The sequence below is a fragment of the Dreissena polymorpha genome, chromosome 14, assembly GCF_020536995.1.
Source record: "Dreissena polymorpha isolate Duluth1 chromosome 14, UMN_Dpol_1.0, whole genome shotgun sequence".
Classification (NCBI taxonomy): Eukaryota; Metazoa; Mollusca; class Bivalvia; order Myida; family Dreissenidae; genus Dreissena; species Dreissena polymorpha.
The window spans coordinates 59,411,893-59,428,179 of record NC_068368.1 but is presented as its reverse complement, the minus strand read 5'-3'; the positions used below and the strand labels follow the sequence as shown (position 1 = coordinate 59,428,179).

The following is a 16,287-nucleotide window of genomic DNA, read 5'->3' as shown; positions in this document are numbered from 1 at the left end:
TTTCAACCCGATTTGACATTTGCCCTTTTATTAACTTGATACTTGTATTATTCTATCGAGCACATTTGTACAGAGGGGGTGAATTGTTCAAGGGGAGAAAAATGGAAGAGGGGAGAATAATTGGCAAAGAGTCATGTTGCAATTAATTCTTTAAGTAGGGGAAACATTGGCCAAGGGGAGAAAAAATGGCCAAGAGTCATTTTGCAATAAATTTTTAAGAAGGGAGAAGGGAAAGATTGGCAGAGGGGAGAAAAAATGTCCGAGAGTCATGTTAAAATAAATTCTTAAGTAGGGGGGGGGGGGGGGGGAATTGGCAGAGGAGATAAAAAAATGGTCCAGAGTCATGTTAAAATAAATTCTAAAGTATGGGGGAGGAAAAATTGGCAGAGGGAAAAAAAAATCGCCAAGAGTCATGTTGCAATTAATTCTTTAAGTAGGGGGGGGGGGGCGAAATTGGCGAAGGGAAGAAAAAATGGCCAAGAGTCATTTCGCAATAAACTCTTAAGTAGGGAATGGGGAAAAGATTGGCAGAGGAAAAAAATGGCAGAGAGTCATGTTAAAATAAATTCTTATGTGGGGGGGGGGGGGGGGGGGGGGATATTGGCCGAGGGTAGAAAAAATGGCCAAGAGTCATGTTGCAATTAATTCTTTAAGTAGGGGGGAAAATTTTGGCTAAGGGGGGGGGGAAGATTTGCCTGGGCCATTTTTCCCCGGGGAAAAACTTGCCAGGGGAAAAAATGGACCGCTACACCGGTTCCAAATCAGACACACACTACCATGTCACTATAAAAGCTATCTAGATCATATAGCAAGGCAGTATAAGTTCTCCTTATACCGAACCCTGCTTTAACTGTGTGATCTAGTGCGTTTGAAAAGCGTTTAACGGAGCCTGAATTACTCTTATCTAAGATTTGGACTTCCTTGTTGTAGAGTGCATGTCTAAAGTCTCAGTAAAGTTATTTCAGTAATTAATTTTCTAAGCAGTTTAAAGGGGCCTTTTCACAGATTTTGGCATGTATTGAAGCTTGTCATTAAATGCTTTATATTGATAAATTTAAAGATTGGACCTAAAAATCTCCAATAGAAAAAAAACAAGAAAAGAATTTAATAGTAAAAAAAAGTAACGCACAACAGAGCTCAAACCACTGACCCCTGGAGTCCTGGAATAAAAAGTCTCCCGCTTGGACCACTCGACCATCTGCACTAATGCTATGAGCAGATGTATTTTCTACCTATATAAGCAATCCTTGTATTTTCCTAAAATATACCGACAACACAACCAAATTAATCATTCATTTTGCGTTGCAACGCTTTAAAATTTTCAGGTTTTCATATCGTCTAAAGATGTGTGTAATGGATATTTTAGAGCATGGTAAATGGTCAGCATTACTATTTCCTCACAAATATCAAAACTTAAATGAAAATTTGCGAATCTGAAACAACTTTTTTTAATTTTATCAATTTACCAAAACGTGAAAAGGCCTCTTTTAGCCCTAAATGTTTCAGTCTTTTGAAAAACACTGCTGTCTGGGGATGGGATGCCTTTTATGTTTGTTTATCTTCTGAACTCCACCTTCTCAGAATTATTAAGGGTCTCAGGTGAGCTCTTAGAGCCCATGGCTTTCTTGTAATGTGTTAGAGTTAGACCTATCCCCATCAGTACCAAAACTAGCAACTATCATATTTTTGTCCATACTTAAAAAGTTTAATAAAAAACTTAAACCATTCAGTGTGTGCTCATTTTACTTTCAAAACTATAGATAGTGATAGAGGTCACATAGCCCCAAACCGGAACTCCTGTTTTTAGGGTTACATGCAGTCAGTTTGATACTTAGCACACATTGTTCAGTGCATGCTGCATAGGATTTGTAAAATACATTGCAAATGGAATGGTTTGGTATCAATTTGAAGGTATATTTGTAAGCAATAAGAAAAAAAGCCATTTTTGTGCTCTACTTTTTCTGTTGATGGTTTCCGGCTTCGAAAGTAGGTCATACTATTTGAGCCCAAAATGATCGCCTGCACAGCTGTCAAAACCGGTGTGCCTATTTTAAGGTGAATATTTTGAGTTACAACGTATAGAATTTAATGACATCCTTTTTTTCAAATGAGTATGCATTTATCTTTCCAATGATGTATGATGATATAGTGGGTCATTGCTTGATCATAGTAAAAATTGATATCGAACTTCAACTAATTTATATGAAATGTAAAAGGAAATTAATTGCGCATGCGTAACCTTTAATGAAATATTTACTTTTTGACGATGCTGCAACAGCATCGTCTAAGGTATGAAAACCATCAAAAAATTCTTCACAATGGCGACCTATGTAAAAGACCGAGCCAGTCCGATTGAGATAACTCGATTTTTCAGTTACTTACCTTGGGCATACGCCACCGCGAAGGAGATTGCTCGTTGATTCTCCTAGCAGAGTTGTCATTCGTGTTTCAACATTCAACAATGGCCGCCCCCATGAGAGTCTCGATTCAAAACTTTCTTACTGCATAAATTGGCTTGTTTCGCTATTTAGAAGCTGTCATTTTTGATATATGAATTATTTATTCACTAAATCTCCGCTAATGACAACAGTGGATGGAATTCGAAGGATATATTCGATGTGAATGGATCACTTTCTACGACAATGGCTTCGCCCATGAGAGACTTGATAACACTCGTGTCAAAACTTTCTTACAGCTTAAATTGGCTTGTTTCGCTATTTAGTAATGCAACAATAAATGGAATTCGAAGGATATATTCAATGTGAAATGAAGCACTTTCTGGATCTCGACAGATTGACAAGGCAAAACTGGCATACTGATGATACTTTTATTTTTAGTTATCAATTTAAGTCACATTTTGCTTTATAAATTTTGTTCAAGCATTTTGCGACTTATTGAATGGCTATGATACCCGATATCAACAGCTCATATGGAATTTGCATATCACCAAGCTGTCCTGAAATACAACATTGATTACAAACTTTTTACTCAAATTACTGGTTTGTATGAATTCTTTCTTCTTTCTATTTAAGTAGTTGATATCACAGTCCAAATAATTAGACGTAATTTACCGTTTAGTCCATGTATATCGACCTTATATTTATAGGAGTAGATATCGTGTTAAAGGGGCCTTTTCACAGATTTTAACATGTTTTGAAGTTGTCATTAAATGCTTTATATTGATAAATGTAAACATTGGATCTTAAAAGCTCAAGTTAAAAATCCAGAATAAAATTCTTTTTAAAAAAGTAGTCCGCCGCAGGGCTTGAACCAGTGACCCCCTTAGTCCTGGAGTAAATACACAGTATACACAAAGTATAAATGGTTGACGTATTTTATACCTAATATAAGCAATCTTCGTAGTTTCACACAATTAAACAACAACAACATAACTCTCCAAATTATTCAATCGTTTCGCGTTGCAACGCTTTATAATTTTTAAATCGTTAAAAGATGCATATAATCGCTATATTAGACCATGGTAAATGTTCAGTAATACTGTTTCCGAAAAATAACATAACTTAAACAAAATTTGCGAATCTGATACAACTTTTTTCAATTTTTGTCAATTTACCAAAACGTGAAAAGATCTCTTTAAAGTTAAATGAACTGTATCCCAGTAAAAGAGACATTAAGGTGATTGTGGCCAGTTTAGATCCAGTTCAGCCTGCAGTTGCTTGAAAGCTGTTTGCTTAAGAGCGGTTTTCTGACAATGACAATTAGTTTAATTGGATACTGATTAGACTGCCCTTTTCCTGTGACCTGGCTAATTAAATTCAGAAGCCTGGTAACAGTTTAACGTTAATGTTACCAATGTGTCAGACCAGGGCCTGGATTTTGAAATCTAGGACATGCATGGTCAGAAGATGTCATTTAAGATTACACATTTTTTCAAACATATACAAATGCATAAAAATATAAATAGTAAAATGCACTAAGTCAGAAGGCATTTGACTTCGGCTGGTGCCTTGGCACACCAGGTGTTTCGGTTGCAATAGTTTGATGGACTCACTACTTGGATGTGTAGTTACATTATTTACAGTATATCAAACAGTATTTAGCATGAACCAATGATTTTTTCAAACATAAATAATTATTGATGTAAATTGCTTAAAGGAATAACATTTAAGGTTTAAGAAGGCATTTTCTTTTTGTTTTAAAGGATATCTTTGAAAATTTTATTTTTTATGAATTTTTTGGCAACAAGGGGTAACGCATTTTAAAAAAATGTAATTCATTTTCGACAAAAAACTGGTACCATGAGTAGCATGAAACAATTTTTTTAAACATTTGTAATTGATGAAAAATGATTGCAAAAATAATATCTAGGGTCTAATAAAGCATTTTTATTCTATTTTAATAGGTTACTCTTAAAATTCTATTTTTCATGATTTTTTTTGCAACAAGGGGTTATGAAATTTAAAAAATGTTACTGGATTTTTAGACCAAAACTGGTACTATGATAATACTCTAATGCACTTCGCCAAAACATGTATAATTATATTGTTTATTCTTGAAAAATGTATTTCCCTATTCACAAAAAATAACACTTTTGATAAGAAAATTCATATATAATGATGTTTACTTTTATTTTCAAGAAGCATAATGCCTCTTTTTAGTCCTTTTCAGCCACAAGTTCTTGTCAGCCACTTAAGGGTTATATGTTGCCTTTCTTTTACTAAATGCAAAATAATACTACGCTTTGAGACATTCATAACATATTTTATGTCTTTACAACACCGACAGGCTAATCAATTTATATATCAAGTACTTCCATACTAACAGGACCATTCTAGGCGGGCAACCTAGCAACCTTGATTTGTTCATATCTTCCTATCAATCTGTTATATGTGTTATGAATCATTTGTTCGGAGAACATTTAATGTTTGTTATAACTTTTAAATAATTCAATGTTCAAAGTGATATTGTTATTGACCGATAAACCAACATACTGATTAAAAGGGAATATTTTATTAATTATTTGCATTTTATCTTACATGAGAAATATTTGCCTAAATGTTTTTCAAACTATAAAGAAATCTATATACAATTAATAATTGACGACGTTTATCAAAAAACATTTATGAAATGGAAGTTTAAAGATAAAAATAAATAATGCAAGTTTTTGACAGATATTCGTAATAATTTCCATTAAAATTGAGTGTCTGAGCAATGTGGATGAATGAATGTATCGGATAAAACGAACACTTGTCTACACTTATGATTTATTTTTCAATATTGTATGCACTTAAGTTTAGCCTTTATGCTTTTTTTTAGCATTTATAGACAGTGTCCCTCCCCAAAATCAAGGAATTATTACTTGTCATTCATTTGTGTAATGGTATACAATAATTTTGTGGTAGAATATTTGAGAAAAACATTAGAAACGAAACTTGTCAGTGATGAAATTTTCCATATTGTTATGGAAATTACCGATCGTCGGTTTCTGAAAAACAATACGTCACGGTTTCCAAAAATATGATGGTTGTGCCCAAAGATTTTGGTGTTAATGAACATTACTGGTTTATATTTTAATAATTTCGATTCTTATTTGATTAATAGGTAATTTCAAGGCTGATAAACTTGAAATATGCAAGCTATTCTTTCGTTTTGCCTATGTCTGTCGATACATCTGTACAATCGGTAATTTCCGTAACCACTCGTTAAATTGTAGCAGACACAAGTTTAAATTAAAAAAAATATGTTTTTCACTAATATTCTACCTCTTTCTTGCTAAAAACTAATGCATGAATGATTTAAAAGTAATATTGCATCGTTTTCAGCCAGGAACACTTTCTATGACCGCGAAACAAAACATAAACTTTTTGAGGAAGCTCAGCTATAAATAGGACAGCATATTCTGGGGAAAAGATTTTATAGTAGTTTGAAAACGTTAATTTTTAATCAGTTATATTCAATTCATTATATGTTTGTAGATCAATGAAACAACTATGCATTTTCTGTATTGTATTTGACATTTGTCGTGATTCAGTAAATAAATTGCTAAATAAAACGTGTATAATTAATTTTCAACGCGATCATGAGTTTAAAGAAAACGAATTATTTCGAACCTGCCAATTGTAAACGTTGTTGCGACTATGGTATATAAACAGCATAATAGCCATGTGACATCTTAGAAACTCGCTCTTATGCGTGCTTTCTCATTTTGCATATTTAATAAACTTTTCAAACAGAAATTTCAGAGCCACATCAGTACACACACTATGTTTGATTATTCATTCGTTTGTTGGATATTGTTTGCTGTTTTAAACACATATTAGGTCATATCGCGGAGATTTAGTTAACCTTACCATGTGTTCATAGGCGAACTCACGTATTCAAGTGCTCTTACGACTATGTGCTCATACCTACTTTCCGGAATCATTATGAAATTATTGCTGTACTTAACGAACAAACATGCCTAAGCTTATTGAATTAAAGAAAAAAAATAATCAAAAGGTAAAAATTATATGTTCATGCACATGGGCATGTGAAATAACGTCCGTTCAGCATCATTAACTTAGGAAAGGAAACAACGAAATATAAAGTTTGGTATGATAAACATGTGAAATTAAAGAGCATGGTGAAATTAAAGAGCATGTCAAGTTTTGAATTTATATGCTGAAACGTTATGTTATAACCCACAGACATTTTACTGTAACATAACGTTTTTTTAAGATAAGTGGTACAGAAAATACACGTCGAATATCTTAAAGATATTTCTTGTTATATTTGATCGAGAGTGTAACCCGCCTCCCAGTTTCGCTGAATGGATCAAGTTCCCCACGGATACTACTTCCCTGTACCCCCATTTTTTTTCGTACCCTACATTTTTCGTACCCAATTTTTTTCGTACCTAATTTTCGCTCGTACCCAATTTTTGTCGTACCCATTTTTTTCCTACCCTAATTTTTTTTCGTAACCAAATCTTTTTTCAATCCATTTTTTTTGCATAATTTGTGTACCCAAAATGTTCGTAACCATTTTTTTCCTACCCAAAAAGTTCGTACCTTCATATACAATTGTGGTGATGTAGATAAAATTAAATAAATGCTTTTATATCAATCCTCTTCAAAAGCATCGTCACACCAGTACTGTCAGTACTTTGATCATGATCTATAGGAGGTTTTGGCGTGACGTCACAAGAGGGGTTTTCCGCTTCTAAAAAATAGATTGGCCGTCAACTTCTCGATCGCGGCAAATTGCAATGTATCAGAGTAAAGGTCGTCGGAAGACTTAATACTGACAATTTCAAATGATGTGTCATTTGGAATGGTACACGTACCGAAATGGCTCTTTAGCCGTATGTATTGTGCTAACTGTAATGCCAATTAATCTATGTGCGATTTTATTAATAAAGCATAGGTCTGAATATATTCGCAACGAAGAGCTGACGTGTTAGCAAATTGCAGCATGCAGAGTATTATGTCAATTATCTAAATAAAATAAGAAATATTTTGAGGGAACACGAATACATTCGCCGCAGAATGCACAAGCAATGTACGCTCATGGTAGGTCACATGACTTCAAAATGGCGAATGCTGAAATAAAAATTAAATATCTGTCAAGATGTTTAAATGTGTGCAAAAGGTATGTAACAGTTGACATTTGTTATTACTTTTAAGGTTTATTTATTGTTATGACTGTTCTTTACACCATGGCTTGGGTTTAAAACGCAGATAATGCACAGGTGGAAGTAACGTACCAAGGATAGTATTTTTTTTAAGGAGCCCAATATATTCAAATAAATATATAAAATCATGTTTAATGAGAAAAAAAATGACAAAGAGCCATGAAAAAAAATCCCCACCCTCTGATATTGGAATCATAACAAGGTAATTAACTAGAATTTATCATAGACCTGTCTTCGCGGGCCGCAAAAATGTCAAAAATAGCTTTAATCCAAAGCATCCCTTGATCCTCCTATGGGCAATTGGACAACCTTTTAAAAAAAGTTAACTTAAAAAAATGTGTCCAGTCGTTAACTCACAGTCGATCGATAACCAAGCAATATTTCCAGTCCGTTTGTGAACCCGAATAAATATTTGACAGACTTTCAAACAATATTTTTAAGTTTTTCCCTTTAATGGATAGCTCGCGTCCTATTCCTTTAAAACAATGAGGCATGTCACATAATGCATTTTAAGTTATCTTTTTTTGAAAGGTTGTCCAATTGCCCATATGAAGATTAAGGGATGCTTTGGATTAAAGCTTTGGCCAGCAAAGACAGGTCTATGATAAAATCTAGTTAATGACCTTGTTATGATTCCAATATCAGAGGGTGGGGATTTTTGTTCGTGGCTCTATGTCAATTTTTTGCTCATTAAACATGATTTTATATATTTATTTGAATATATTGGGCTCCTAATAAAAAAATAAATCAATACTTCTCTCTATCCATGGTACGTAACTTCCACCTGTGAGATAATGTAGGCAAAGATCTATAAATACACATGTTTCTTGATAGATCTTTGGTCTAGGGGAAACGCAGCATTTAGCACAACAATATAGATAAAGAAGGAAAACGGATAATACGATAGTTTCGCGATAGTTTACGAGGATTTTTTTTTTAAATCATGAGCAAAAAGCAATAAAGAATTGAAGTATTGAATACTAATACTTATTTCAATAAGGACATTTCGAACATTTTAAGATTGCACAAAGTCAAGTTCTATCATAAAAGTTTTAAACAAAGATAAGCATTATCAGGTTTCACGGCTATTTGACAGGTGACAGTCACAGGAGAAACTGACGCGCTCATCTTATTGTGATAATCTTCATATGGGCAGGCATTTGGTGAATGGTGTCACACTCTTAAATGAATCTTTTCACCCTTAAGTAAATTGAACATTTTTTTTTTTAGATTCGCAGATTTTTGTTGTAGTAAGTTACTTGAGCTTTTTGGATCCAATGTTTACAATTATAAATACAAAGCATTAAAGGGGTCTTTTCACAGATTTTGGCATGTTTTGAAGTTTGTCATTAAATACTTTAGGAGTCCTGGAGTAAAAACCAATTAGACCGCTCGACCATCCTGCCAAGTATATGTAAGAGACGTATTTTATGCTTTATATAACAAATCTTCCTAGTTTCACAAAATTTAACGACAACAACAGAACTCTCCAAATTATTCAATCGGTTCGCATTGCAACGCTTTATAATTTTCAGGTTTTTAAATCGTCAAAAGATGCATATAATGGCTATATTAGACCATGGTATATGTTCAGTATTACTGTTTCCTCACAAATATCATAACTAAAACTAAAATTTGCGAATCTGAAACAACTGTTTTCAATTTTGTCAATTTACCAAAACGTGAAAAGATCCCTTTAAATGGCAAACTTCGATAAATGCCATAATCTGTGTAAAGGTCCCTTTAAGCCATAATGGGGACATGGTCTCCCTTGAAGAGAATGCGTTTGCACCTGTCACAGATGTATATTCAAAATGTTTATTGTCTTGTGTATATTATCAATTATAAGTGGAGGCAAAATCAATATACTGATATGTTTGTTCCTGTTTTCTAATTAGTCCCCTACCGGTTTCACCGGAGGGGACTTATGGTTTTGACTCTGTCAGTCTGTCACACTTTTCTGGATCCTGCAATAACTTTTAAAGTTCTTAACATTTTTTCATGGAACTTGGAACATGGATAGATGGCAATAATGACATTATGCACGTCATTTCATTTCGTTCCTACGTCAAAAATTATGGTTGCTATGGCAACAAATAGACTAGAAATACTTCTGAAAATGGTGGTTTTTCTGGAGCCTGGGATAACTTTTTAAGTTCTTAATATTTTTTCATGAAACTGGAAACACGGATAGATGGCAATATGGACATTATGCATGGCATTTCATTTCGTTCCGACGTAAAAATTCTGGTTGCTATGGCAACAAATAGACTAGACATACTGCTGAAAATGGTGGTTTTCTGGATCCTGCGATAACTTTTTAAGTTCTTAATATTTTTTTCATGGTACTTGACACATGGATAGATGGCAATATGGACATTATGCACGTCATTTCATTTCGTTCCGACGTCAAAAATTCTGGTTGCTATGGCAACAAATAGACTAGAAATACTGCTGAAAATGGTCGTTTTCTGGATCCTGCAATAACTTTTAAAGTTCTCATTATTTTTTCATGAAACTTGAAACATTGATAGATGGCAATATGGACATTATGCACGTCATTTCATTTTGTTGCTAAATAAAAAATTTGGTTGCTATGGCAACAAATATATATCAGATAATCAAAAAAAATCTGGAATTTCTGACAATGGTGGAGCCGGTAGGGGACTTATATTGTTTTACAATAGTCTTGTTTAATTGAAGTTTAATTTTTAATTTACACTTTATTTGGGAATTTTAATAAAGACAAAGATCAGTTTAGGAAATGTAGATAACATCGCCGGAACAGTTGATATAAATGTATGAATTTTATTTCAGCCGTAAGTTTTGTATATTAATTTTAAAATGATACATGATTTAGAAGCTAAAATAAAAGTACAATTTAAGGCAAAGGAAGATATGAACTTTTCAAATAAAAAAGTAACCATTCTTTCAAAGTTTCTCCTCATAACTACTATACCTAAAATCGCTAAACTTACTTGCGGCTAGAGCATTTTGTATTACCTCTACATATTCAAACATGAAATGTTAAATAACCGGTAGAAATGGTAAAGTTGAGGGCAAAGGCAGATATGTACTTTTCAATAAAAAAAATGGATTGGCCTAAATTTCTACAAAGATTCGCTTATGAATATCTCCGAGACTATTCACATTAAAATCAAAAAGTTTTCGCACATTTTTATGTAACCTTTGAGATGATTCGTACATAAGAAGTATTTATAAAGAAACAAGACAGTTTTAGGCAAAGGCGAATATGTTTGTTAAATAAGAAAATCTGTATCGGTCTGAAATGTTACAAAGATTCGCTTATGAATATCTCAGAGACTATTTACGTTGAAATCAAAAAGTTTTCGCAGCCATGAACATTTTTGTATTACCTTTACCATTATACGAAAATAAGACGTATGTTAAAGAAATAATACACTTGGGAAAAGGCAGATATATGCTTGTAAATAGTCTAACTAGGCCTGAAATGTCTCATAGTATTATTATTTAATACCTGCAAAAATGTTAAAGTTAAAAGCACAAAGTTATATATTTTAGATCTTCTTTAGACTTCAACTTTATTATTTCCAAAAAACAAATAATTAAGTTTAAGGTAATGGCATACTTTTACTACTGCTGCTAGAACTTCCTTCTATCTCTTAGCGAATATTTACTTTTTAATAAACAATAAAGTCTTCTATAAATGTACCACTAAATTCTAGCCAAACGTCTTATTTATTGGAATAAACTGTCTTTGTGTTTATAAATGTGTTAAAAAAAGAACATTTGGCGAACCATGAGAGTAGTTAAATAAAGCTACATTACATACTGCTGTTTCAGATTACATGAATTTATACCATCGTCCGCGAGATCTTGTCACGATGACGTCATTTGTCCAGCGTCATTCATCGACGTGCGACGCTTCAATGTAGCTTTACCGTCAACTGCGCTCAGTAGAGAATCCTATGTACAAGGACAACTTAAAATGAATATAACAAGCATATCAACGGCAGAGAATGGTCACACACACGAAAAACATACCACAAAACCTTCTACACAACTGACTGGGGAATTTCAATTACGACATGCAGACAAACATAAGCGCTCAAAGACGGTTTTACTGCTGTTTGATTTTTACAAGGCCTCTGAAAAAGCTATAGCAAGTTACTGCAGTCTTTATCATGGGTACGGATTTGACGTTTTGTACGTAAAAAGTCATTTTAAGCACTTTGTATGGCCAAAAAACTCCCAAACGCTGGCATCGAAATTGTTACAGCATATTCAAACCGATGACTTCACATACGAAAACATTTTGGTGCATGCGGCTTCAATGGGTGCCTATAACTTCGGTGTGATTATGGCGGAAATGTACGAGAAACCGGAACTTCACGAAAAAGTGAGAAAGAAAATCAAAGCCGTCGTTTACGACAGCCTTACAATCGGGTCGCTAGATAACATGGCCAAGGGCGTTAGTCAAGGAACCCAGAACGTCGTGCTTCAAAAAATTTTACCCATACTGATGCATGCCTATTTCTATATTACTTGGTCGCAAACCGTTGCACTGTACGAGCACTACATCGCCGTGTTCAAGCAAAGACCTCTGGAAGTGCCAACATTGATGTTTACGTGTCGCAACGATCCAATGTCAGATTATCACGCTGTGGAAGATCTGGTGGAGTTGTGGCAGTCGCATTATAAGTTTCCCCTCACCCATCGGTGTTGGGAGAAATCGAGGCACGCCGCACATTTGCGAATTCATCGCGAGGAGTATGTGCGTGATTTGGATACCTTCTTGTCCAGTGTTCCTGATCTTGATGTAAACATAAAGCTTAAGGCAAAAATGTGACGTTTTTAATAATAATGAAAAAATACGCGCACACATTTGAAACCGTGTTGATCACCATTTCTCGTGTTTCTGAAAATATTAGAAATTTCATGCGCAAATGTGATGAACTGTGAGTACGTTCGTTGAAAACATTTACGCACGATTGATAAAAGGTTTGAACCAGTGTTCTTAATCTTTCACGAACGTGAAACTTATATCTAAAGTGTGAATAACTTTATAAAATGTAAATATTAATGAATGTGGAATCTGCTTTAGCACAGGTGGAAGTTTTAAGGAATAGTTGTTGTTGGTATTAACATGGTGATTTTACGTCCCCAAAACAGGAATTTGTGTTGGTCAAGAATGTCAAGTTTCCTCTCTTCCATCGGTGTTTTTGAGAAATTGAAGCATGTGACATTCTCGAATTTATAGCGAAAAATGTTGGGTGCTGTTAGTTGGACTCTTTCTTGCCAAGTGTCCCTTGCCTGTCTATGAACGTTAAACCTAAAAAAAAAATGTGAGGGACTTTTCAAAGTTTGGGATCTGGGAAAACATGGCTTAATGCATGTGCGTTAAGGAAGTACAACTGTAATGGGCAATATTCCAAAACCCATTAAATGTATTATTTTCATTAACTTCATACCATATGTGGTCTTATTACAAAATTTTAGGGTGGCTTTCCATGCCAAAAAAAATCGTGATTTTTTTCTGTATGATGACCCATAATTTGAATTTTCTTCTAAATTAAATTACCCCTGGGGATAAATAAATTCAATTGACTCATATTTTTTAGCATTTTTTTAACAATGTTTGTATATTTAGTACAGGATATGATTGAAGATGATAAAATAACTTATTAATACGATTCACGATTGTTGTTATTTTATGCTGTCGCGAAAATATATTACTTACGGTTAATTTTTTACACAATTTTTTAAGAAAAATCTATGTTGACGTCGTAATATATTGTACTATGCATATCAGCGATACAATCTATTATTGAATTATATAAAACATGTTTTTATTTAAGATTTATACTTTGTAAATAATAAACCGAACAAAACGGGCATCTCACGACTTCAGTTACGATAATTACCGACATTAGCCGATGTAAACCGATCTTACAAAAAAAACGATCTTACAAAAAAAAACAGATTAACCTATGCAGTCCGCTTAGGCTACTCAACGGAATGAAATAGGGAATTTTTCGTTTGAATGAAGATAGCATAAATCCAGTTTATGCGGAAAGTTTCGTCCCTGGAACGACTGGGACGACACTTAACCCACATGTATCAAACACCGTTTTACCAAATTACTTATTAATAATATTTCTCATAATATGATAATAGGTGCTACCTAATTTACGGGCAAAAGCTTATTTGATAACCACGTATCGTAATAAATATTTGAACATTATTGTGTAAAAAACATTATAATTGTTTCAATAATAAAGTAACTCAGCCAAAATAAATCTTATGTTTTGCTTGATGAAAAAAACCCGTTTTACATCTGCCAAGCTTTAACATTTAATATCTCATAATTGTGTGCTTTTTCAGCCTCTGGAATTAAAAGCTGGTTCGGTGACTGCGGCGTAGTAGATATGGTGTCCGCTAAGTGACTTGGGGGTCTCGGCATTGATCCCTTAAGTGGAAGTGTTCTTAAGATCACCCTTAAGATGCCAAGTACTGGTCCTATCCAGGAAACAGGTTATTTCATTAAATGTCTCAAGTCAAATAAAGCTGTTGATTCAATCATAAACTGATTTAACATAATCATAATAATGTAATGTGTCTGATCAATTGTGATTGACAGGATTATCAATGTATAATTATGTGAACTGAAGGATATCTTACTTGTTGTTTTTTTTTTGCAATTAAAATATTTCATAAATAACGGTATCTCACTAGGTTAAAGTTTTCTTTTGCAAACTATTGTCGCATAGTTTAAATTATGTTTCCACTAAGAACAAGCCATTTTGTAGTAATTCAAAAATCACAGTCTAAACTGCATACACTTAGTTTGTAGCTGTATGGTAAATATTTAAATGCAAACAAACATAAGGTTATATCATCCATTTTTTTTAATTTATACATTCTAATAACACAAGCAATACACACATATATTTCAGTAATCAAATGAGCTTATTTATATGTCAGTCTGTCTAGGCTTAGAAGAAGCATGTAAATTATGTTAGTATTTTCAGTCCATATATAAAACTTATATGGAAATGCATTGCGATACAATATAAAGAAGTGAACACTTCACATCATTTATTTGCACATAAAAGACTAGTAACACAATCAGTAATGCTTAAACACTGTCATCAACTTACAAGAATATTTACGTATTATGTAGTTACAAAGTGAAGTTATCTTTTGAAAAACTGTTTAATGAATTCCTTATGTATCATAATCCATTCAATGCATTATGAAAAACAAGAATAATACTGAATAGTATGCAGTTTATTCAAAACAATATATTATACATACAATTTTATAAATAAACAAATTGACGATTTTGCATCTAGGATCTTTAATAATTATTTTAGCATAGTGAAATAAAGACCCTTATGCCATCCTATCACTATATTCAAATGAGTTTATGAACTCAATAAACTTTCTTCTTCGTCACACGCTACGTCATGTACTCTACATTACTGCTGTTCAAATGAACCGGAGCAGTTTATCAAATAATAGCCGTTGGTAAACTCAGTTGCATTTGCAGATTTCTGCATACAAACATAATTATGTTTAAACTTGCACAATGTTTTATTTATCTATGGTAAATGCCCTTATTGTACAAGAAAATAATTTAATATATAAATACACAAAGAATGGAAAACATTCCATTACACAACAGATGAATGAGTGGATAATACCCGTGTACAAAACGGGACGTTCCGAATTCCAGTGTGGTGCTATTTTTACCATCATATACTTTACACAGCTCTATGCCTAACGTGAAATAAATAGGAAAGCAAACATTGCAGATTATTTATGAATTATGCGATATGTGTATGTCTTGTTGTACACTCTTAATGTTTAAGTAAAATGTCAAAAGTATATGCATGGATTATAAACAATGCACATTACACGAAATAAGGAAAATGTGATAAATTGACAATTCAAATATGTCGATATACAGTACATGTACATGTGAAATAAGTCGCGATTATAATACATCGTCAAAAAAAATTGGGGGAAAATGACGCAATAAGTAAGTCATTTTATCCCATCATCAGACGTGCATTGTCGAAATAAACCACTGTGGAATATATTTTCCTGTATTTCGGCAATGCTGAAATATAGCTGTCACACGCGGCGGAGGATGGTCATATTACTCGGAATCAACTATAAAGTTATCATTTTTTAGTAAAATCGAATCAGATTCAACAAAACAAACACTTTGATACCAAGATGTAATATATTTTAAAGACAGAATGCAACATAAAAAGCAAAATAACATTATTTACAAATATTAAGTGCGCGTACTCATGACGTCATTATTAACAAGTCACACGACAAAAGTCATATTCTTTTCCGCTAAAGCTGCAGTGTTAAAAATAGTATTGTTTTCATTATTTCTTTAAAATCGGAGACGCAGAGGTATGATGAACAGAAAAACAGGTTAGTTCCTGATCTTTTTGTTATATATTAGGCTCGGGACGAATAAAACAATGTTTGCTTAAAATAACTTTGGGATTTTCCGTGTAGTTCGATTTTCCTATTCTTTTTTAATGAAATAATTTACGGCTAAGAAAATTGATGGGATAAATCGAATACTAGGTCGGTGCCGAATACAGCGAAGTTTATTTTGCTCGGCTCGAAAATCTGAACCACTCGCC

General features: G+C 33.3%; 1 protein-coding gene across 1 annotated transcript; it reads left to right on the top strand.

Annotated features, from left to right (window-relative positions):
- Positions 1 to 7,443: 7,443 nt before the first annotated feature.
- Positions 7,444 to 13,310, top strand: LOC127858519 (uncharacterized). The gene is made up of 2 exons (XM_052395719.1): positions 7,444 to 7,590; positions 11,459 to 13,310. Exons 1-2 carry the CDS (start codon positions 7,499 to 7,501, stop codon positions 12,462 to 12,464), a joined length of 1,098 nt encoding a protein of 365 aa, XP_052251679.1. The 5' UTR covers positions 7,444 to 7,498; the 3' UTR covers positions 12,465 to 13,310.
- Positions 13,311 to 16,287: the final 2,977 nt, after the last annotated feature.

Bases quoted from the DNA above. Each gene is read 5' to 3' on its own strand.
- LOC127858519 (XM_052395719.1), top strand. From the start codon at position 7,499: ATGTACGCTCATGGTAGGTCACATGACTTCAAAATGGCGAATGCTGAA. The intron at 7,591-11,458 runs GTATGTAACAGT...CTGCTGTTTCAG, and splicing joins TGTTTAAATGTGTGCAAAAG to ATTACATGAATTTATACCAT.